The sequence below is a fragment of the Cryptomeria japonica genome, chromosome 3 (genome assembly GCF_030272615.1).
Source record: "Cryptomeria japonica chromosome 3, Sugi_1.0, whole genome shotgun sequence".
In the NCBI taxonomy this organism is placed as follows: Eukaryota; Viridiplantae; Streptophyta; class Pinopsida; order Cupressales; family Cupressaceae; genus Cryptomeria; species Cryptomeria japonica.
In genome coordinates this window covers 585,548,360-585,575,012 of record NC_081407.1, presented here as the reverse complement: position 1 = coordinate 585,575,012, position 26,653 = coordinate 585,548,360, and the positions used below count along the sequence as shown (strand labels likewise).

Genomic DNA, 26,653 nt, shown 5'->3' with positions numbered 1-26,653 from the left:
AGAGCATTTCAAGTCATAATAACCTTCTTTAAAGAATTTAATTATCATTATAATGGTGTAAGATGAGAAATACGAATTTGAAGGGTTATTGTCTTGACGGAAGGTCAAAAGTTGTAGGAAGCATTTGAGAATTCTCAAAATGCTATTTTTAGAAATTTGAAGGATACAATTGAAGGTAAGAAATGGGAGGAATTCTTATCCAAAATAAGCCTACGAATCATTATATATTCTTCAAGATCACCTATGTAAGCAAAAATTTAGGTAGTGTGGATGGATGGATTATTTCTTGAATCTTAATGGTTTTGATAACAACATTACTTTGGAGTTTCCTCAAACTTTCTTGAATGGAGAAGCAATGGTGAAGGGATTAAAGGTATTTTCTATAGAGGAATGAATCACTGAGGTATTAGAGCTTCCCATGGATGGTGAAAAATATCCTAAATCTAGGGATGCAAGGTCTACCAGGGATGAGTTCACTAAGCATCGTGAACCTCCACTTTGTGGACAAGAAAGGGACTAGAAGGCTTTCTTTACCTAGCAAATGGAGGTAGTTAGTGGTCTATGTGGTCAAATATATCACCTGTGAAGGTAGGCAATCTTGTCTCCATTCACCAAATTTCAAGCTATTGAGCCACATAAGACACAATCAAAGGATGAATGTGCCAAACATCCTTTACAATATGCTCTCAATCATGGTAGCTGAAACTCAAAAAGGTAGGCCAAATTTTGTCTCACACCATTATTTAATTAAGTTACTTGTGAAAAGGTCTTTGCGAGATTATCCTGGATGTCTTGGGATGAATTTGTTTCAATTAGGAAGATCAAAGAAGTTAATGATAGATGTAGGGGTCATCCTTCAGACCAGAAGGTTAGCATTACAAAGAAAACTATTAAATTAACCCCAGGTGCCTCAACATATAGGACAACTTCTATTGCAGATTCTCCTGCACCTGAATCAAGACTGATTGAATATTCATCTAGTGATACCAATAGATCTTCAACAGACCCTAATGTCAACGTTCAACTTGAAACCCCAATTAGTACTAGAGTTATTGTTCAAAAAGAGAAAGGTAAAGCAAGGGAAGTAGAAGCAAGAGAGGAAAGGGTAAAGAAACCAAGATTGGAAAAGGCAACCCTAAGCCCTAGAAAAATGAAAAAGGAAGAACAAGAATCACATGTAGCCACTGCCCAAGTTGAGATACTTTCTAAAAAACCTAAACATACCAAAGCCTCCAAAATGGTTGAAAAGGCATGATAGAGAAGAAGGCATAGGCTCAAAGGGAAGCCTAGTAAATTTAAACATAGTGAGCCTAGAGTGAGTATTCAAATTGAATCATCAGAGTCTATCCAAACTACCCCTAGTGTAGAAGAGAGGAGTACAAAAGGGTCACAAGAAGGGGGATTGGGGGAATTGCCTCAAGAAGAACATGACTTGGTAATAAGGGAGAAACCTCAAGGGGATATAGGTCTAGATGGTTTTGTTGGACTAGTTGATGCAGTAGAGAAGATGTCAGAACAAGTGCCAACAAGAGTAGAGGAAGAGGAATCAGTAGCAAGAGTAGAAGAAGAGGAATCAGTACAAAAATGGCCACAAGTAGTAATACATAGGCCTACCTCTTTTTCATGGATTTTTATTGCCCTGGACCTATCTAAAGACATGATGAAAATGAAAGAAGAATGGAATAAAGAAAAAATTAAGTTGCAGGAGACAATCAATAAGAAGGATTAGGAGATTGAGAAGAAACATAAAGAAATTGTTGCATTAAAAAGCAAGGTGGATAATATAATAACCATGATACCACATACTTTAGAATACAGGTCACCACCAAGGGTATATGCAATGTATTTAAAATAACTCAATCTCTCTTTTGAATTGTCAAGGTTTGTTTCATATCTAAACCCTTCTATTGAGACTCTACAGGAATTTTACCAGATTTATTAGTCTTCTACTACAAAAACTAAAAATTTGCTTTGTGAATTCTACCTTCATAACTATGCAGTTCTCTTAATCTTAGAGGATCTTATTTACTAAGAGGGGGGGTGAATCAATATTAATAACAAATTCAAACCTGAAACTCGTCCTTATAATACTTTCACTAAATTAAACAATAACAAAAAACAAAACCATTTACTAGTACCAATATTTGCTGATAATCATCTACTAATCTGATTTATCAAGTCTACACATTAAGTGTTCATTAACCATGCATTAACTAAAAATAAAATATGATAGCACATAAAACATTCACCATATGAACACCATGTTTTTCACATGGAAAGCCAAATAGGGAAAAACCACGGTGGGAATTGGTACCCACAAAAATTATGCACTCTTTCGAAATGTGCCCTGTTAGGAGCCTAGTTCAGTTAGGAGCTTACAAAGATGCCTTGTTCGAGAAGACCCTATTAGGAGTCACCTGGTTAAAGGATTTAGATGATGAGCCCTGTTAGGAGCTTTGACCTATTAGGATTAACCTCACAAGAGGATTTAACACTCAAATTTTGAGACACCCAGTTAGGGGATTTACAATGAAAGGCCTGTTAGGACCTACCTAGTTAAGGGATTTTGATTGCTGCAACTTTTAGGGAACAACAATGAATGATCTGGGTATATCACTTAACTGCTTACTTGATCAGATCCAATTTTGTTCCAAATGTATTACACTCTGGAAGATCTCTCACAATCCGGTTTGGCTTCACACTCTTCTCAAAAACCACTGACACAACAAAGATCAACTATACTAACCTAAATAACCTTTGCAACTTAGTCGATTACAAAACCCTAAGACTTACAACATAGATCATCACAAATCTTTTATAACTCATTACAGGTCATCATTGATCATTATATAGATCATTACAATAAATTACAAATTAATTACAACCGTTGAATGATCACCGTATCTTGATCTGATACTCTTTCAAACCCTTAGCTTATTCCGCTAAGCACGTCGCACATTCCCAAGAAATTCACTCTTTGATCATGCCAAAACATTATTCAAACACTTCACGCGATTTGTGCCATATCATCACCAAATTATAAACATAATGTGATCCACCGCCATACTCAAAATCATTACCGGTTAAGAGAATTATTTACCGATCCTTAAATCCCTCTTAAAACCTAGCAAAAATACAATAGAAATCATAAACATGAATTTTGATAACTAGAACATGATGCGGTTCCGGTCAGATACAAACTCACATTCCAAACCGTGACACTTCAATCATCACCAATCGCCAGATCTAATCAAAACATTTCCTCATTTACCGGTTAAGGTCCTAATTCCGAGTTTCCTATTTCTTTATCGGTAAGCTCTTTCCGATAGACCAAAAAAGACTAAGATGACAAAATTAAACATAATAAAATTCAGTTGCCATCAATGACAACACAAATAACTGATCAAAGTCATCTAATTATGCAATCTTAATCTCTTCATCACAATGTCATCACAAACAGTCCTTTACCGGTTCAGTCATCATCAGTTATGCCAACAAGTTTGTCATGACAGTGATTGAAATCCCTTGATGTATATTGGTGATATTCATCTCAGGGCTTTCATGTCATGGACCCAAAATAAGAATAATTGGTGATATTCCAAGAATTTGAGCATATGAGTCTTGTTGCAGGAAAAACAGTAATGAGATATCTAGCACAATGATGGAACAGTTTGAGAGAGGAATTAAAGGAAGCCGAGCCACATTCCCTTTAGAATTATTATGCAGCTATCAAAAGAGCACCATGGTACATACATCTAGATAGATCAAAGCAGAATAACTCTCTTCCTCTTCTTTTTCAACCACCCATGCTTTTATGGCCAATACTAGATTGTAGGCAATATGGAATTTTTTTGATGAAGCAACAACAAAGGCTAGATGGGAGAGACTAGAAAAGAATAAGGGGTTCTATTAAAGTCTTCCTTCTAGAGGCAAATACCAGGTTGTCCCTGTTAGACAGTTTAGATAACCAGAAGACAACTGAGGGGGGGGTGTGAAACAATTGTCACAGATTACTGAAAGCATTAGCAATTTAAACTTTAATATCGGAACCCAAACAATAATACCGGAATAGAAGTTAAACCAATTAAGCATAAGAAATAATTATAGAATAAAAGCCATCCACACAACACCAAGATTTGTATGTGGAAAATTTGGTAAAGAGAAAAACCATGGTGGGAAGCATACCCACAGTCAGATAATACTTCTATAGTATGTGAAATACAATGAAGGGACCCACACTTGCAGGAAGGCCAACAACCTAGAGCACAATTCTCATCACAAAAGGAGCCTCACTGACTACATATATATCCAGACTACAATCTAGAGAAGTGTTGAACTGCAAAAGATAGCATCTCCTATGCCAGAGTAAAATTCTAGTTAAGCTGAATACCAGAGGAATAAATCCTCTTACAAAAACCCAATTCGATCTCCAATGATCGACCAACTCCTCTACTTGAATGATATTACATTATTCACACATTACATTCCTTGATAATGACCTATTACATTAACCATGATAATCTACAACGAGATCTTACATATTATTTATACAAACCCTCGACCATAAACAATCAGGTCGGCCACTAGACAATAAAACAATTACATAATTACAAACCATGTTGAACTTAGATCAAAAAAACTAATATCAACACATAAGACATCCTAGAAATACAACAATAGGTCCTATCCACACGTTACATCAATGTCGGTCCATAACCTAGATCAACCAGGACTAAGTATAGCTCCACATGCTTAAAAAATGATCTCCAAATGCTAAGTCTCAAACATGATCACCAACAACATCCAGAAACTCCATTAGAAGCTACACCAACACCACTTATGCAATTCATCAAAGATCTCCACCAAAATATTTGTCGATGAATCCCTCGTCGGAACTAGAAACCATTCTTCTAAGCAAGAAGGATAGTATCCAATTACCAGACCAAAACCAACTGACCAAATATGACAATAAGCATCATGAACAAGCCAATTCCATCACCAGATTATACCGGAGTCTATCAGATCATGTCGGATCCAAGTTAACTAGAAACCACTCAACCTATTGTGACCAAAAGGGCATCGGTAAATAATCCAAACAACTAGTGTTGACATCAATGAAAAAACATCAATGCAACACATAATAAATTCCACCAAATAGTCAACAATCTCCCCCTTTGGCATTGATGGCAACACTAGATGTGAAAAACATCTAAGTACCAAGAAAATGCCAAGCAAGTCTCCCCCTGTGGAAGACAACCAACAATCACCTGCATATAGCTCTGAATATCAATATCTCTCCCCTTGTGAATAATATTTCTCCCTCTTTAATTTTTACTTTTTCACATCACTATCTCTCCCCCTTTGACATCAATGAGATAAATCTAACATAAATATCAAAGCAAAAACATAAGCCTCTGAATCTCAAAGCTGACTACTCCCCCTGAGCAGTAGCATCCCACATCAGTGCCAAAACAAATAGTATCTTTGATAATGTATGCTAGACTTTTACCAAACCACATCAATCAAGTCTCTATCAGAGGGGAAGAAACCCCCAATCTATCTCTCAGGTACTCAAATGCTTCCTTGGGTAAAGGTTTAGTGAAAATATTTGCAATCTATTCTTTCGTGTTCATATAAACCATTCTAACTTCATTTTCTTCCACCTTCTCCTTCAAAAAGTTATACTTGATAGATATATACTCTGTCTTAGAATGAAATACTAGGTTCTTTAATATATCAATAGCAATAGAGTTATCACAATGAATAACTACCGGTGCATCACAATCCACCTTTATATCCTTCAACATTTGCTTCATCCATAAAACTTGTGTAAAGTTAGTAGCAGTAGCAACATACTCAGCTTCAACAGTAGATAAACAAGTACATAACTATTTCTTGTTGATCCATGAAACCAACTTCTTTCCAAGAAAGAAAGGTCCACCAGAAGTACTTTTCCGGTCATCAACATCTCTAGCCCAGTCAACATCTGTATATACACATAAAGTAAAGTTATTATCCTTAGGATTCCATAGGCCATATTCTAATGTACCTTGCAAGTATCTAAAAATCCTTTTCATCACCATCTCATGATTTTCTCTAGGATCACTTTGAAATCTTGAAAAAATACAAACAACATTCATAATATTAGACCTAGTCTGAGTCAAATAAAGTAGACCTCCAATCATAGATTTGTATCTTGTAGGATTTACCGGTGCAGAAACATCTTTTCTTGTCAATTTCTTACTTGTAACCATAGGTGTACTTACCAGTTTAGAATCTCCCATACCAAATTTCTTCAAGAATTCCTTAGCATATTTATTTTGATAGATAAAAATACCTTTGTCAGTCTGATTAATCTGCAAACCTAAGAAAAATTTCATCTCACCAATCATAGACATCTCAAATTCTTTCTCCATATTCTTAGAAAATTCTATGCATAATTTATCTTCACCTCCAAAAATAATGTCATCAATAAATACTTCAACAATCAGTATATCATCTTTAGTGATTTTATAATATAAATTACTGTCAGCATTTCCTTTAGTAAAAGCAAGCTTCAAAAGCTATTTATCCAACCTTGCATACCAAGCTCTAGGTGCTTGTTTCAACCCATATAAAGCTTTCCTTAACCTACAAACCATATCAGTATCATCTAATAGTGAAAAACCATCAGGTTGCTCAATATAAACTTCATCAATAAGATCTCCATTCAAAAATGCACATTTAACATCCATATGATAAACCTTGTAGTTTTTATAAGCAGCATAGGCAAGAAATAATCTTACAGCTTCAATCCTAGCTACCAGTGCAAAAGTGTCTCCATAATCAATTCCTGCCTTCTGAGAATATCCTTTACAAACCAATTTAGCCTTATTCCTTATAACTTGACTATCCTCATTTAATTTGTTCCTAAAAACCCATTTAGTTCCAATGACATTTTTATATTTAGGTCAGGGAACCAAAGTCCATGTGTTATTTTTTCTCAATATGATCTAATTCTTCTTCCATAGCTTTTAACCAAAATTCATCTTTACATGCCTCAATTACTGATACCGATTCAACTTGTGAAATTAAACATACCTCATTAGTTGCCAATCTTCTTGTCATCACTCTATTGCTCTTATCCCCAATGATATGATCTTCAAAATGATTCAATCTCACATACCTAGGAGTCTTCTGACTCTCTGTTCCTCTTCCCTGTTCTTCAGTTACTGTAGAATTCTTTTATGTTGCTTGAGTAAATGGTTCAACTCTCTGTTCTAGTAAAGGTGCTACCGGTTCAGATATAATCATTTCCAGTGTCGGTTCCTTCTCATAAACTCTTATTTGACTTTTGTTCAGCTCATCTACTTTAAAATTAGCACTCTCCATAATTCTCTGCAATCTCTTGCTATAACATCTATATGCTTTGCTTTCATTAGAATAACCAAGAAATATGCCTCCATCACATCTAGGATCGAATTTCACAATAGTATCATCTCTCCTGATATAACATTTACTACAAAAAATTCTCAAATACTTAAATGTAGGTGTATTGCCAAACTATAATTCATAAGGTGTCTTACCGGTTTCTCCTTTGATATGTACTCTATTGAATGTATAAACCCTTGTACTCATTGCTTCTATCCAGTAGATATGAGGTAGACCTGCTTCCATCATCATTGTTCTAGCAACATCCAAGATAGTTTTCTTTTTCCTTTACACAACTCCATTTTTCTGAGGTGTTCAGGGAGCAAAAAATTGTCTTCGTATACCATGCTTGTCACAAAAGTTATTAAACTCACCAGATGTGAATTCTTCACCATGATCTGATCTCAAACAGTTAATCTTCAATCTTGTCTCAGTTTCCACCTTAGCCTTAAAGATTTTAAACTTTCAAATGCTTCAAATTTTTCTCTTAAGAAAGTAACCCACATCATTCTAGAATAATCATCAATGATTAGCATGAAATATCTATCACCATGAAAACGTTAATGCTAGCAGGGCCACAAAAATCAATATAAATAAGATCAAGAACATCATTTGATTTATCTTGTATACTCCTAAAAGAGGTTCTGACTTGTTTACCCATTTGACATTCTTTACATACTAGATTATAGGGCTTCATAATCTTTGGTATATCTCTAACAACCCTAGTTGAACTGATCTTCACAATGCAATCAACATTCACATGCCACAACCTTTTATGCCATAGCCAACTCTCATCAATCTGTGTATCAAATGTGTCTTCTCACCAGATTTCAAATGAAATATATTATGTTTTGTTTGTGTATCGGTTGCAATCTTCAAGCCAGATCTGTTAATAATTTTGCATTTTCCATCCTTGAACTGTAATTGAAATCCCTTATCTACCAATTGTCCTACACTCAAAAGATTATTCTTCAAACCTTCAACATAATAAATATTATCATTATTGTTCTTACCATCCAATGATATAGTTCCTTTTCCCTTAATCATACATGCCTTGTCATCTCCAAATCTAACTAGTCCACCATCAAATTCTTGCAAAGACAAAAACTTCCCTTTATCTCCAGTCATATGATGTGAACAACCACTGTCAATTACCCATTCATCCTTTTCCTCAATTTTAGTAGCAAGTGCCTTCTCCTTATGTACATTCTCTTCCAGTGTCAGATCATCTTCCTTGATAGCCAGGAATACCCATTCCTTCCCATTGTCATTCTGTCGGTTCATCATCTAAATCAGTAATACCTTCCTCATCCTCTATGCAGCATGATTTGTCTCTATTTTTCTAGAATCTATACTTGTTATGATATCCAGTGTTAGGCTTAAATGATCCTTTAACTATTTCTTCAAATCTTGAATTCCTTTTAGGACATCTAGATGCAAAATGACCAATCTTATTACATGCAAAACATTTAAAAGGTGCTTTTCCTTTATTCTTTACTTCCTATCGGTCCTTTCGGTACTCTTCTAGCAAATAGTGCTTCAAGTTTCTCAAACTCATCATCTTCTCTCTTCATATCTTCTAAATATTTTTCATATAAAGCTTTCCAGTCTTGCTTACCAGTTGCGAATGTAATGCATGAAAAGCAAGTTCAGTCTTCACAGCTCCAGAAGGTCCAAATTCCTCAAGCTCAAAAGAAGATAGTTTCTCAACCAAAGTATCTTTGTTGATAGATCTATTAGCCATAGTGCTCAACTCATTAATAGTAGTAGCCTTCATTTTGTAAGCCAGTGGTAGGGCTCTTTGGACTTTAGAAACAATTTCATCTTTGCTCAGAGTTCCACAACAACATTGAATTTTCATAACAATCTCATTTACCCTTTCCATGAATTTAGTAATCCTTTCATCTTCTTCCATCTTTAGGTTTTCATATCTCACCCGGTAACCATCAAGTTTAGCAATCTTCACTATAGGGTCACCTTCATTAAGAGTCTGAAACTTATCCCATATAGCCTTTCCAGATGATTTGTTTGTTGATCCCATTATGTGCTGATCAGAAAGTGCACACAAGAGGGCTTCTATTTCTGTACAATCATTCTCAAGCTCCTTGTCCAGGTTTGCTGGAGGAGGATTTCTAGATCTTGGATTATAGGGTGTGACACCATTCTGTGTGATCTCCAAAATCTCCTTTCCAAGACATCTTAGACGAGTCTCCATCTGAATCTTCCATAATGTGTAGTTTGCTCCTTCAAGCCTCGGTATATCCCTTCAAAAGATAGGACCAAAAGAACTGGATGAACTTGAACTGTTAGTTGCCATATGATCTTCCTCAAGTGGTTAATCTTTCTACAGAGAGGACCAAAGCTCTAATATGAATTGTTAGACAATTCAGATAACTGAAAGACAACTAATAGCGGGGGGTGTGAATGAGTTGCCATAGATTTCCAGAAGCATTAGCAATTTAAAATTTAATATCGAAACCCAAAATAATAATATCGGAATAGCAGTTAAACCAATTAAGCATAAACAATAATCACAGAATAAAACCCATCCACACAACACCAAGATTTGTATGTGGAAAACCCGGGAAATGGAAAAATCACGGTGAGAAGCCTACCCATAGTCAAATAATATTTCTGCAGTAAGTATGTGAATTACAATGAAGGGGCTTGCGCTTGCTGGAAGGCCAACATCTTGGAGCACACTTCTCATCACAAAAGGAGCCTCACTAACTACATATAAATCTAGACTACAATACAAAGAAGTGTTGTACTGCAAAAGATAGCATCTCCTATGCTAGAGTACAGTTTCAATTAAACTCAATACCAAAGGAATAGATTCTCTTACACAAACCCAATTCGATCTCCAATGATCAACCAAATCCTTCTCCTGAATGATATTACATTATTCGCACATTACATTCCTTCACCATGAGCTCTGACATTAACCATGATGATCTACAATGAGATCTTGCATTTTATTATACAAATCCTCGACCATAAACAATCAAGTCAGCCACCAGATAATAAACCAATTACATAATTACAAACCATGTCGACCTTAGACCAAAACAACTAATATCAACATATAAGACATCCCAAAAATACAACAATAGGTCCTTTCCACACGTTATATCAATGTCGATCCATAACCTAGATCAACCGGGATCAGGTATAGGTCCACACACTTTAGTAATGATCTCCAAATGCTAAGTATCGAACACGATCACCAAAATCATCTTGAAACTCCATCAGAAGCTGCACTAACATCACTTATGCAATTCATCAAAGATCTCCACCAAAAGCTCTGCCAGTGAAACCCTCACCGGAACCAGAAACCTATCTTCTAAGCAAGAAGGATAGCATCCAATTACCATACCAAAACCAGCTGAAAAAATATAAGTATAAGCATCATGAACAAGCCATTTCCATCACCAGATTATATCGGAGTCTACTGGATCATGCCGGATCCAAGTTAACTAGAAACCACTCAACCTACCAGAACCAGAAGGGTGCCGATAAAGCATCTAAACAACTAGTGTTGACATCAATGACAAAACATCAATGCAACACATAATCATTTCCACCAAATGGCCAACAATCTCCCCCTTTGGCATTGATGGCAACACTAGATGTGAAAAACATATAAGTACCAAGAAAATGCCAAACAAGTCTCCCCCTATGGAAGACAACTAACAATTACCTGCATATATATCTCTTCCTTTGTGAATAATATTTCTCCCTCTTTGATATTTACTTTTTCACATCACTATCTCTCCCCCTTTGACATCAATGCCAAAAATATAACAAAAATATCAAAGCAAAAAAATAAGCTTTTGAATCTCAAAGCTAGCTACTCCCCCTGAGCAGTAGCATCCCACATCAGTGTCATAATGAATAGTATCTCTGATAATGCATGTTGGACTGATGCCAAACCACATCAATCAAGTCCCTACCGGAGGGGCAGAAACCCCCAATTTGTCTCTTAGGTACTCAAATCCTTCCTTGAATAAAGGTTTAGTGAAAATATCCACAATCTGTTCTTTAGTGTTCACATAAACGAGTTATGCTTCCACCTTTTCCTTCAAAAAGTTATACTTGATAGATATATGCTTTGTCTTAGAATGAAATACTAGATTCTTTGATATATCAATAGTAGTAGAGTTATCATAGTGAATAACTACCGGTGCATCACAATCCACCTTTATATCCTTCAACATTTGCTTCATCCATAAAAATTGTGTACAGTTAGTAGAAGCAACAACATACTCAGCTTCAATAGTGGATAAAGAAGTACGTGACTATTTCTTGTTGATCCATGAAACCAACTTCTTTCCAAGAAAGAAGCTCCACCGAAAGTACTTTTTCGGTCATCAACATCACCAACCCAGTCAGTATTTGTATATGCATATAAAGTAAAGTTATCATCCTTAGGATACCATAAGCCATATTTTGATGTACCTTGCAAGTATCTAAAAATCCTTTCCACCACCATCTCATGATTTTCTCTAGGATCACTATGAAATCTTGAAACAATACAAACAAAATTCATAATATTAGACCTAGTTTGAGTCAAATAAAGCAGATCTCCAATCATAGATTTGTATCTTGTAGGATTTATCGGTGCAGAAACATCTTTTCTTGTCAATTTCTTACTTGTAACCATAGGTGTACTTACCGGTTTAGAATCTCCCATACCAAATTTCTTCAATAATTCCTTAGCATATTTATTTTGATAGATAAAAATACCTTTGTCAGTCTGATTAATCTGCAAACCTAAGAAAAATTTCATCTCACCAATCATAAACATCTCAATCTCTTTCTCTATATTCTTAAAAAATTCTATGCATAATTTATCTTCACGTCCAAAAAAAATGTCATCAACACATACTTTAATAATCAGTATATCATCATTAGTGATTTTATAATATAAATTATTGTTAGCATTACCTTTAGTAAACCCAAGCTTCAAAAGATATTTATCCAACCTTGCATACCAAGCTCTAGGTGCTTGTTTCAATCCATATAAAGCTTTCCTTAACCTACAAACCATATCAGTATCATCTGATAGTGAAAAACCATCAGGTTTCTCAATATAAACTTCCTCATCAAGCTCTCCATTCAAAAATGCACATTTAACATCCATTTAATAAACCTTGTAGTTTTTATAAGCAACATAGGCAAGAAATAATCTTACAACTTCAATCCTAGCTACCGGTGCAAAAGTCTCTCCATAATCAATTCCTTCCTTATGAGAATATCATTTACAAACCAGTCTAGCCTTATTCCTTATAACTTGACTATCCTCATTTAATTTGATCCTAAAAACCCATTTAGTTCCAATGACATTTTTATTTTTAGGCCGAGGAACCAAAGTCCATGTGTTATTTTTCTCAATCTGATCTAATTCTTCTTCCATAGTTTTTAACCAAAATTCATCTTTACATGCCTCAATTACTGATACCGGTTCAACTTGTGAAATTAAACATACCTCATTAGTTGCCAATCTTTTTCTTGTCATCACTCTATTACTCTTATCCCCAATTATTTGATCTTCAAAATGATTCAATCTCACATACCTAGGAGTCTTCTGACTCTCTATTCCTCTTCCCTGTTCTTTAGTTACTGTAGAATTATTTGATGTTGCCAGAGTAACTAGTTCAACTCTTTGTTCTGGTAAAGGTGCTACCGGTTCAAATATAATCATTTCCACTGTTGGTTCCTTCTCATAAACTCTTATTTGACTTCTGTTGAGCTCATCTACTTTAACATTAGCACTCTCCAGAATTCTATGCAATCTCTTGCTATAACATCTATATGCTTTTCTTTCATTAGAATAACCAAGGAGTATGCCTCCATCACATCTAGGATCAAATTTTCCAATAGTATCATCTCTCCTGATATAACATTTACTGCAAAAAATTCTCAAATACTTAACTGTAGGTGTATTGCCAAACCATAATTCATAAAGTATCTTACCGGTTTCTCCTTTGATATGTACTCTTTTGAATGTATAAACCCTTGTAATCATTGCTACTCTCCAATAGATATGAGGTAGACTTGCTTCCATCATCATTGTTCTAGTAGCATCCAAGATAGTTTTGTTTTTTCTTTCCACAACTCCATTTTTCTGAGGTGTCTGGGGAGCACAAAATTATCTTCTTATACCATGCTTGTCACAAAAGTTATTAAACTCACCTGATGTGAATTCTCCACCATTATCTGATCTCAAACATTTAATCTCCAATCCTGTCTAAGTTTCCACCTTAGCCTTAAATATTTTAAAATTTTCAAATGCTTCATATTTTTCTCTAAAAAACGTAACCCACATCATTCTAGAATAATCATCAATGATTAGCATGAAATATCTATCACCATGAAAACTTTTAACTCTAGTAGGGCCACACAAATCAGTATAAATAAGATCAAGAACATCATTTGATTTATCTTGTATACTCCTAAAAGAGTTTCTAACCTGTTTACCAATTTCACATTCTTTACATATCAGATTATAGGGCTTCATAATCTTAGGTATATCTCTAATAACCTTAGTTGAACTGATCTTAACAATGCCATCAAAATTCACATGACACAGCCTTTTATGCCATGGCCAACTCTCATCAATATTTGTAATCAAACATGTCTTCTCACTGGAGTTCAAATGAAATAGATTACTTTTTGTTTGTGTATGGGTTGCAATCTCCAAGCCAGATTTGTTAACGATTTTGCATTTTCTATCCTTGAACTATAATTGAAATCCCTTATCTACTAGTTGTCCTACACTCAAAATATTATGCTTAAAACCTTCAACATAATAAACATTGTCAGTATTGTTCTTACCATCCAATGATATAGTTCCTTTTCCCTTAATCATACATGTCTTGTTATCTCCAAATCTAACTAGTTCACCATCAAATTAGTGCAAAGACAAAAACTTCCCTTTATCTCCAGTCATATGATGTGAACAACCATTGTCAATTACCCATTCATCCTTGTCCTCAATTTTAGTAGCAAGTTCCTTCTCCGTAGGTACATTCTCTTCCAGTGTCGGATCATCTTCCTTGATAGCCAGGAATACCCATTCCTTCCCATTTCTGGATCCACTAGTAGAGTCTTCTGCCAGTTCATCATCTGAATCAGTAATGCCTTCCTCATCTGCTATGTAGCATGATTTGTCTCTGCTTTTCTTGAATTTGTACTTGTTCTGATATCTAGGGTTAGGCTTAAATGATTTTTTAACTCTTTCTTCAAATCTTGAATTCTTTTCAGGACATATAGATGCAAAATGACCAATCTTATTACATGCAAAACATTTAAAAGTTGCTATTCCTTCATACTTACTTCCTACCAGTCCTTTCAGTACTCTTCTAGTAAATAGTGCTTCAAGTTGCTCGAACTCATCATCTTCTCTCTTCATATCTTCTAATTATTTTGCATATATTGCTTTCTTGTCTTTCTTACTAGTTGCAGATGTAGATGCATGTAAAGGAAGTTCAATCTTCATAGCTCCAGAAGGTCCAAATTCCTCAAGCTCAAAAGAAGATAGTTTCCCAACCAAAGTATCTCTGTGGACAGATGTATTAGCCATAGTTCTCAACTCATTAATAGTAGTAGCATTCATTTTGTAAGCCGGTAGTAGGGCTCTCAAGACTTTAGAAACAATTTCATCTTCGCTCAGAGTTCCACCACAACATTGAATTCCCATAACAATCTCATTTACCCTTTCCATGAATGCAGTAATCCTTTCATCTTCTATCTTTAGGTTTTCATATCTCACCCAGTAATCATCAAGTTTAGCAATCTTCACTATAGGGTCACCTTCATTAAGAGTTTTCAACTTTTCGCATATAGCATTTCTAGATGATTTTTTTGTTAATCCCATTATTTGTGGATCACAAAGTGCATACAAGAGGGATTCTCTTTCTCTACAATCATTCTCAAGCTCATTGTCCACGTTTTCCAGAGGAGGATTTCTAGATCCCAGATTATAGGGTGTGACACCATTCTATGTGATCTCCCAAATCTCCTTTCCAAGACATCTCAGATGAGTCTCCATCTGAATCTTCCATATTGTGTAGTTTATTCTTTCAATTCTTGGTATATCCCTTTGAAAGATAGCTCTAGAAGAATTGGATGAACTTGAACTGTTAGTCACCATAGGATCTTCCTTAAGCGGTTAAGCTTTCTGTAGAGAGTACCAAAGCTCTGATACCAATTGTTAGATAGTTCAGATAACTAAAAGACAACTGAGAGGAGGGGGGTGAATGAGTTGTCACAGATTGCCAAAAGCATTAAGAATTTAAACTTTAATACCGGAACCCAAAACAATAATACCAGAATACCAGTTAAACCAATTAAGTATAAACAATAATCACAGAATAAAAACCATCCACAAAACACCTAGGTTTGTACATGGAAAACTTGGTAAAGGAAAAAACCATGGTGGGAAGCCTACCCACAGTCAGATAATACTTCTACAATAAGTATTTGAATTACAATGAATGACCCCACACTTGCAGGAAGGCCAACATCCTAGAGCACATTGCTCATCACAAAATGATCCTCACTGACTTCATATAAATCCATAATACAATCTAGAGAAGTGTTGAATTGCAAAAGATAGAATCTCCAAAGCCAGAGTACAATTTTGGTTAAAATCAATAATGGAGGACTAAATCCTCTTACACAAGCCCAATTCGATCTCCAATGATCGACCAACTTCTCTACCTGAATGATATTACATTATTTGCACATTACATTCATTCACCATTACCTCTTACATTAACCATGATGATCTACAATGAGATCTTACATCTTATTTATACAAACCCTCGACCATAAACAATCAGGCCAGCCACCAGATAATAAACCAATTACATAATTACAAACCATGTCGGCTTTAGACTAAAACAACTAATATCAACACATAAGACATCCTGGAAATATAACAATAGGTCCTATCCACACGTTATATCAATGTTGGTCCATAACCTAGATCAATCGGGACCAAGTATAGGTCCACACGCTTCAGCAATGATCTCCAAATGCTAAGTGTCGAACATGATCACCAACAACATCCTGAAACTCCATCGGAAGCTGCACCAACACCACTTATGTAATTCATCAAATATCTCCACCAATCTTCTAAGAAAGTAGGATAGCATCCAATTACCAGACCAAAACCAACTGACCAAATATGAGTATAAGCATCATGAACAAGCCAATTCCATCACCAGATTATACCAGAGTCTATCGGATCATGTCGGATCCAAGTTAACCAGAAACCAGTCAACCTACCAAGACCAGAAGGGTGTCGGTAAATAATTCAAACATCTAGTGTTGACATCAATGACAAGACATCAATGCAACACATAATCAATTAGGTAAATAATTCAAACATCTAGTGTTGTACCTATTGGAAGATTATAGGGAGTTAGGTTGGGGGAATGGTGAGCACAAATAATGGCTCAATGGTGTCCATGTGTTCTATGTTCTTGCTAGTTCTGTTGAGGGTTTTAGATACATTTTTAGGTCTTAACGCTCTGTTAATGATGGTTTTTGTGTTGTTTTCATGAACTTGACAATAGTGGGCATGAAATTACCCCTTTATAATTCCTTTTTGGTTAAATATGGCAAATGACAAGGTGAACTTGCTAAGTGGTTTTTTCATATTAATCTTGCATACAGTTGGATAAATGTTATTATGATACACTAACTCATTTCATTGCGAATTCCGATGAAACATTCTGAATTAGTGGAAGTTTTATGATACAGAGGAAGAGTCTCTCAAAAAGTAAATTTGGTAATACAATTAATGATAAGAGTAGAATTGGTAGAGCAGAAAGAAGAAGTTTTTTAGAGGGTGGAGTAGAGAGAGAGAAGAAGAGAATCGAGAGTCAGGAAAGAGAAGAAGAATAGTGAATGCGTGTATAGCACAGTGTAGAGAGTAGTGAATAGAAAATAGAGGAAAGTGAAGAGTTCAGAGCAAAGAGATGATAACAAAGAATGAAGAAGAGGGAGTGGTGCAGAGTACAACCGAGAGTTACAAAATATTATTTCTAACAAGGTATCTTCATTGTAACAAAAAATTAATTTCATTTTAATTCATCTGATCAGTTGTTGCTCAAAATAAGGGTTGGTGGTCCTTTGGGATTTTGGACGCTTATCAGGGGATTTTGACCTTTGAGGGTCTTTTACCTTCTATCAAATTAAATGTACGCACTTCTATGGTTGAATCTTCAACCTGGTCCATTGTAATCAAATTTGCATTTATGGGACCTTGGTAAAGAAAAATCATGTTAGATAATATTATTTCAAAACAAAATAAAGAGACAATTGCTAGATTGTGGGCTAGATTGAAAAGAAAGGGTGATGGGAAATGTTATTGTCCTTGCAATAATTACAAGGGATTAAAGATGAGAAGACTTTTAATCACAACAATTGAGAAACATTGTAGGCAACATGGTCACATTGAAGGGGGTCATGATTATCGTCCATTGGTAAGATGTTCATTATATGTCTTTATATTGATTGAATTTGTAAATGTTTATATCTTTTTAACATTTTTTATATATACAAAAAATCACTTGATCATGATCATGGTTTATTTGTATTGATCATTATTATAAAGGTTGGGCACCATAGGGCACATGATATGGATTATCACGGCCTGGAGAATGTGGTTTTGCAAGTGGATGAACATAGTATTGTGAATATCAAAGATGAATTTAATGATCCTATCGAAGAAGATGTTCATGCACCAGAAAAAATAGTTGAAGGTGATGGGACAAATACATTGATCCATGACACTTTTAGTGGTGTAGCTGGTCATGATGATCGGGAGGACTTTGATGATGTTCATGATTTACCTATACTTGAGAAGGCATACGAGCTCCTTTATGAAGGCTTGAGAACAAATCTTCTCTCTTTTGTATTGTTGCTGTTGAACTTGAAAGTTATGAATGGTTTATCCAACATAGCAATCTCATGGATGTTAAGGTATGTCATAAATGTCATCTTTTTTCATCTATTTTTGTTGTTAGTTCATCACTAGTAAATAAAGGATTAAATTTATACCATTAATATTCTTTATAAACAAATTATTTTTTGCTGTAGATTGATAGGTGATTTTTTGTTACCACCATTGAATATTTTACCTCACTCATACCAAGATTTATCTGCTATTATGAAAGATATTGGTGTTGAACACAAAATACCATTGAGGGGGGTGAATCAGTGGTTCCTAAATCTTTCCTCTTACCGATCTAACTTCAAACAATCAAGTATTTACTTAACCACTGAACAATCATACCAGTAATGCAAGAGAGAAAACCAAAGAGATCATTCACACATAAGAAATTCACAACACCAGATTTACGAGGAAAACCCAATATGGGAAAAACATCGGTGAGAAGAGCTGCTGGAGACTACTGCTCCAATTCAGCCTCATAGGTAAAACACAAACTTACAAAGATTTTGGGGACCAACCCAAGGAGCACCAACCCCTGCACTTTTAGGGCACCAACCCAAGGAGCACCAATCCTTGCACCAAGCTTCAACTTGGCGATGTATATTGAAATACTATTTGAATACAATTGAGGCTTCTTGTTGCAAATGAATTCTGGAACTCTAGAATCAAATAACTCTTTGTTGTCTTTCTCTCCCTTTCACACATAGTCTCTCAACACAATGTGTCACACTAGGATGTTGTCTTCTCTACCACACCTTACCGGTTAGGTTCAACTGCCAGACTATGATACTGCTGGTAGAATCCTCTCACTGGTTTGCTTGTTCACTCACACTGCAACTTGCTCAGAACACCTTCTAAAGTTTTCTCCTTGCTCACTCTCTGTTCTCTTCTTTGCTCTATCTTCACAGTATCAAAACCACTCCATCTATCCAGAGCTCTCATTTCTTATACTCTATTTTCCCACCAGAATGCAATTCAAAAACCTGGGCGGTTAGGGTTTTTTCTTTCTGAAACAATCTTCACTAGATCCAATCCCACCTATCTTGGATCAATCACCTGTCCTTGAAGACTACACCTGCACACAATTTTCATTATCCAATACACATTTTTTCTCAGAGTGGCAATCACGAATCGGATTTTCTGTCATGAAGTCAGACGACATACAAAGTGTTCCAAAAGTTTCCTTTATGAGAACGTCCTAAATCGGATTTCCTTTACCTTGATTCAGGCGCTAACTGCACCCTGATCTTCCTCTATCATTCTTTCATCCTCGAGCCACAATCAGTCAGGTGAAACCTCATGATTTGTGGCTCCTTCATTAATGGCGATTATCTGTTTCATCAACCCCGTCGATGAGGCTTCACCAACCACAACACACTTGCCACCTCTGCTCCACATGGCATCACATGGATCAAGACATGGCCCACCACCATACAGTCAGTTCAGAAAACACATATTGGTATATCTCTTTGCCAATAGAGTGTTCTTCTTCTGTTACTTGGTAGAGCATCCTGTACCGGTTACACATCTTCACCTCCGGTAGTGTGAGACATATTTTAACATTCTACCTCTTCATCTTAAACAAGTAATTATCCTTCAGATCGGTTGACCTTCATTCTTTATGCTCACCCTTATGTGGATTGCCATCATGTCGGTTCACATCAATGACAACATAGTGCCAAAATGCCAACAATTGGAATTAGAGTATCAAGCAATAGATGCATGTCCTAATGATCATATTATAAATCATAAACAACATGAATTTGCAACAGAATGCCCAGAATGTCATATCAGTAGATATCAATCAAATCAACTAACAAAAAAGATGCCTCGCAAGGTTCTTTGTTATATTCCCATTATTCCATGTATGCAATGATTATTTAGGTATGAAGCTTAGCACAATTTATGGATTACCATGCACACAATGGAAGTGGAGATAACATTCTTTGAATGCCAGCAAATGGTTCAGCATTTACGAACATGGAGGAAAAATGGCCACACTTTAAAGAAGAACCTCGTAATCTCAGGCTTTCATTGGTAGTGGACAGTGTCAATCCATTTGGAGAGGGGATCTATTTACTTGGTGTGGCCTATTTTTGTTATCAATAATAATATTCCTCCATGGCTGTCAATAAAGAGGGAGCACATAATGTTGGCAACTATTGTTCCAAGTATTTGTTTACATCAATTTTTTTTAACATAGTAGCATCTCATTTGTCTTATTTGTTGCATAATAATTTATAGTTTTTTTATTTAATAGTCATGTACATTAATTTATATATATTGCAGTAAAATGGTTATAATAATTATGTAATGTTTATGTTCATTCAACTAGGTAAGTACCAAGTTAAAGATATGAATGTATATATCGAGCCTCTTATTGACAAGTTACTAAGTTATGGAATGACATCACTATGTATGACCTCTCAAGACCAATATGACAAAGAAAATTTTAATTCCATGCAATGTTTGTATGGACAATTCATGATGCCCTAGGGCTACCACTTTTTTGTAGTATGTTATAACGTTCGACTGCACTTTAATGATATTTAATTTTATGAAATAAATATTATTTATAATTATAAAAATTGACATATTTAATCCAATTATATATGATCTTGCAGGTCTTCAAACAAAGGGAAAATTTGCATGTCCAGTTTGTGGTCCAAAGATGAAATCTTGTCGTTCCAAAAGTTTAGGAAAGCAGGTGTTTGATGAGTATAGGCACTTCCTCCACATAAATCATCAGTATTGAACTACTGAAAAACATATCTTCAATGGGAAAGAAGAGACTACATCAAAACCATGAAGAATGACACCTTGCCTATGGAATTTGGAATATAATAGAATTAATCGTCAAGGTTATACATCAGATCAAATTGTTTTTCTATCATATTTGATATGTTTGGAATTTATATTTTTATATTGTGTTTTATTTACTCATGTTGTAATTGACAATGATTGTCATTGTTTATTTGTTTAACTTATATGCTTCATGAAGGTTGTCAAGGCATTAGTGGACGACTTCCACAGGGACTGAAAAGTTATCCTAAACAATTTAATAGGTTTCCCTACTATGAGTAGCTACAAATTGTGCATTTGTTTTATACAATGCATATCAGAAATAATATAATAGAAATGTTATGGTAAATATTGGATGGAAGGCATGACAAAGAAAATAATGTCAAAATTTGTAGTGACATTCAGGAAGCCAATCATGCAATGAAAAATGTCATTCAATTAAATAGCAATGGAGACCAAATTAATATAAGTGCCCTTCAATGGTTATTAATGGAGCAACAAAGAAATGCTATAAAAGAAGTCATACAAAAAATTTGATTTCCCATAGGATTTCTAGTGAACATAAACAATAACATAACAAAGAAAGGTGAATTTGGGTCAGGAATGAAAATTGTGGCCATTTGGTGGAATTGATTATGTGTTGCATTGATTTTTTGTCATTAATGTCAACACTAGCTGTTTGGATGCTTTACTGGAACCCTTCTGGTTCCGATAGGTTAAGTGGTTTCTCGTTAACTTGGATCTAATATGATTCGGTAGGATCCGATATAATCTGGTGATGGAATTGGCTTGCTCATGATACTTATACTCATATTTGGTCAATTGGTTTTTGGTTTGGTGATTGGATTCTATCCCGCTTTCTTAGAAGATCGGTTTCTGGTTCCGACAAGGGTTTCATCGACAAAGATTTTATGGAGATCTTCGATGAATTGCATAAGGGGTGTTGGTGCAATTTCTAATGGAGTTTTAGGATGTTGTTGATAATCATGTCCGAGACTTGGCGTTTGGAGATCATTGTTGAAGCATGTGGACCTATACTTGGTCCCAGTTGATCTATGTTATAAACCAACTTTAATGTAATGTGTGGATAGGACCTATTGATGTATTTCTGGGATGTCTTATGTGTTGATATTACTTGTTTGGTCTAAGACCGACATGGTTTGTAATTATGTAATTGGTTTATTGTCTGGTGGCCGACTTGATTGCATATGGTCAAGAGTTTGCATAAATAGATGTAAAATCTCATTGTAGATCATCATGGTTAATGTAAGAGGTCATGTTCAAGGAATGTAATGTACGAATAATGTAATATCATTCAAGCAGAGGAGTTGGTCGATCATTAGATATCGAATTGGGTTTATGTAAGAGGATTTAGTCCTCTGGTATTGAGCTTAATCAGAATTGTACTCAGGCATAGGAGATGCTATCTTTTGCAGTTCAACACTTCTCCGGATTGTAGTCTGGATTTATATGTAGTCAGTGAGGCTCATTTTGTGATGAGCAGTGTGCTCTAGGCTATTGGCCTTCTAGTAAGTGTAGGCCCCTTCATTGGAATTCACATACTTACTGCAGAAATATTATCTGACTATGGGTAGGCTTCCCACAGTGGGTTTTCCCTTTACCGGGTTTTCCATGTATAAATCTTGGTATTGTATGGATGGATTTTATTATATGATTATTTATTATGCTTAATTGATTAACTTCTATTCTAGTATTAAAGTTTTAATTGCTGAATGTTCATATAATCTGTGACAACTGATTCACCCCCCCTCTCAGTTGTCTTTCGGTTATCTAAACTGTCTAACAATTGGTATCAAAGCTTTGATCCTCTATGCAGAAAGCTTAACCACTTGAGGAAGATCCTATGGCAACTAATAGTTCAAGTTCATCTAGTTCTTCTGGAGCTATATTTTGAAGGGATATTCTGAGGCTTGGTGGAACAAACTATACAATATGGAAGATTCATATGGAGACTCATCTGAGATGTCTTGGCAAGGAGATTTGGGAGATCACACAGAATGGTGTCACATCCTATAATCCGGGATCTGACAATCCTCCTCTGGCAAACCTAGACAAGGATCTTGAGAATGATTGTAGAGAAAGAGAAGCCCTCTTGTGTGCACTTTATGATCAACAAATAATGGGATTAACTGACAAATCATCTGGAAAGACTATATGGGATAAGTTGGAGACTCTTAATGAAGGTGACCCTACAGTGAAGATTGCTAAACATGATGGTTACTGGGTGCGATATGAAAACCTGAAGATGTCCTGAAAGGAATTCAAGATTTGAAGAAAGAGTTAAAAGATCATTTAAGCCTAATCCTAGCTATTAGAACAAATATAAATACAAGAAAAACATAGACAAATCATTCTACATAGCGGATGAGGAAGGTATTACTGATTTAGATGATGAACCGGTAGGAGACTTTGCTAGTGGATCCGACAATGGGAAGGAATGGGTGTTCCTGGATATTAAGGAAGATTATTCGACACTGGAAGAGAATGTACCTGAAGAGAAGGCACTTGTTACTAAAATTGAGGACAATAATGAATGGGTAATTGACAGTGTTTTTTCACATCATATGACTGGAGATAAAGGGAAGTTTCTGTCTTTGCAAGAATTTGATGGTGGTCTAGTTAGATTTGGAGATGACAAGGCATGCATGATTAAAGGAAAAGGAACTATATCATTGGATGGTAAGAACAATACTGACAATGTTTATTATATTGAAGGTTTGAAGCATAATATTTTGAGTGTAGGAAAATTGGTAGACAAGGGATTTCAATTGTTAGTTCAAGGATGGAAAATGCAAAATCATTAACAGATCTGGCTTGGAGATTGCAACCGGTACACAGACAAAATGTAATATATTTCATTTAAACTTCATTGAGAAGACACATTTGATTACATAGATTGATCAGAGTTGGCTATGGTATAAAAGGCCATGTCATGTGAATTTTGATTGCATTGTGAAGATCAGTTCAACTAAGGCAGTTAGGGATAAACCTAAGATTATGAAGCCCTATAATCTGGTATGTAAAGAATGTCAAATGGGTAAACAGGTCAAAACCTCTTTTAGGAGTATACAAGATAAATCAAATGATGTTATTGATCTTATTCATACTGATTTATGTGGTGCTGCTAGAGTTAAAAATTTTCATGGTGATAGATATTTCATGCTAATCATTGATGATTATTCTAGAATGATGTGGGTTACTTTTTTGAGAGAAAAATATGAAGCATTTGAAAAGTTTAAAATCTTTAAGGCTAAAGTGGAAACGGAGATAGGATTGAAGACTAAATTTTTGAGATTAGATCATGGTGGAAAATTCACATCCAGTGAGTTTAATAACTTTTGTGAGCGGGTGCGGAGCAAAAAGGAGTAGGAATCCCAAATTTCAAATTGAGGAATGGCAGACTTCCTGGGGAAGGCATTTTTTCTAGGATCGGAACTGGCAAACAGACAGAAGGACAGGCATCTCAAGGGTTAGAAGAGGACAAGGAAATAGTCAAACTGGGGGAGGATAAAGATTCAAAATCTGGGGACCCACACGACAGAGGTAAAGGTAAAAAATGGTCTTCACTCTTTGGAGTGAAGCCGCTAGCTAAATTTGGGCTCCCGAAAGTTACAAATATCTTAGATCCAGTTTTTGGGTGGGTTGCTATCTTTATTCCAGATAAAGTGGTAGATTTGACTGTAGCAGGTTTATCCATGACTTTAGTGGGACGATTTTCTAACTTTAGGCCTAACATTGATGATGTAAGGAATTTCATAAGGAGAAAATGGTTTGTAAAAGGTCAAGTGGATGTGGCAGCGCTACCTAGGGGTTTTTTTCCTTTGCATTTAACTCTAAAGAAGATATGAACAAGGCTCTCTGTGAAGGCCCATGGATGTTCGACAAGTCAACCTTGGCTCTTCATAAATGGGTCCTGAGCCTCGCCCTTGACGAGTCCTTCTTTGTTTCTGTACCAGTATGGACACACCTCTCGGGTCTCCCGTTGGAATTCTGGAATGAGGAAGTATTCAAGGGTATTGTGAAATCTTTTGGAGAACTCCTGTCGATCGATCTGATGATGATGGCTAAATCAAGGTTAGTCTTTGCTCGCATTTGTATAAATGTTAATCAAATGACGGATATGCCCCAATCCATAGAAACTATATCTAAACTTGGAAAATGGACTCAAACTATTGAATATGAATCGCTTCTATTTGCCTGTTTCCATTGCAAGAAATTAGGGCATTGGGCAAAATCATGTCTTCTCAAGAAGAGCAAGGAAAGCAAGAATAATAGCAATACTAAGAACAAAAAGATTTGGCAAATGATTGATAAAAAAGGAGATCCATCAGCTGAGTGTGACCAAAATAAGGAAGTAACAGATTTAGTAAATGAAGTCAAGAAGGCTGGGAATAGCAATAATGAAAAACAAGATTGTGTCTGCTCTAATAACCAAACAGAGAGTTCTAAAGAAGTAGAGCAAGGAACAGAGTTGAATAACAAAAATAACCCAGAGGACTAGGAGGTTGGATTTGTCAGTCAGGAGAAGGGAGAAGCCGCACCGCATCAGTCTCTTCATTCTCAAAATCAGTTGAGGAAAAATTTAATGAAGCTCAAGAGTTTAACCCTTCTGACATCGAGCCCTTATTGCTTCTAACCAATGGAAGCCCAAAGCCTCATCTTTGTAAAACCCCTTCTCAAAGTGTGGTAATGGATATTCTGGAAGGGAATCTCTGGATTCTTGGTTCGAGAGAAGGAAAAATGAACAAGGAGGAACTCAATGGAGGGATCTCAACTAGAAGCAAGAATAAGAAAAAGGAAGATGCTGGAAGTCAGAACAAAAAGAAGGGAAGGCCATCCCTAAAATATCAAAGGGAATAGGAAAGCTGGAAGAATCGTGCTGATGGAACACAGTGTTCCATCGAGTCAGCCCTATCTCTAGTTAAAGTGTGAAGATAATATCCTAGAATATTAGAGGGCTGAACGCCCCTCATAAGTAGGATGTGTTATGAAACATCATAAGAGATCATAAACCAAATGTGGTCCTCATTTAGGAAACCAATATGTCTAAGGAAAAAGTTGAAAAGATTAGAATTTTCAAGGAAAATGGTGTCATAGGATCTAGCTTGGAGGGAGCCTCTAGAGGTACTGCAATTTTTTGGAACCAAAAAACCATAAAAGGTAAGGAAATCATCTTTGCTTTTAATAGGAACTCGGTACAGCTTGAGCATATTAAGGACAACTTTGTTTGGGTGTTATCTAATGTCTACACGTCTAATACCAAAACTGGGAGAGTTAAATATTGAAGAAGCCTTGCAGATGACAGACTCAAGTTTGCTGATCAAAACTGGATTATTATGGGAGATTTCAATACTCCACTCAAAGAGGAAGAGAAGATGGGAGGTCTCCCCTTACAACTTGATGGGAAACAAGACCTAATGGAGTTCATCAATGATCAAGCCCTTATGGATGAGG

The 26,653-nt window shown here is 35.7% G+C and overlaps 1 protein-coding gene across 1 annotated transcript in view; it reads left to right on the top strand.

The window, feature by feature from the left end:
* Positions 1-21,350, top strand: part of LOC131042652 (phosphatidylinositol/phosphatidylcholine transfer protein SFH2) — a 266,397-nt gene extending 245,047 nt beyond the window's left edge. Inside the window, exon 12 of the mRNA XM_057975973.2 lies at positions 21,001-21,350. Within this exon, the coding sequence (XP_057831956.2) occupies positions 21,001-21,131 (131 nt within the window). The 3' untranslated portion in view covers positions 21,132-21,350. The remainder of the gene's footprint in view (positions 1-21,000) is intronic.
* Positions 21,351-26,653: the final 5,303 nt, after the last annotated feature.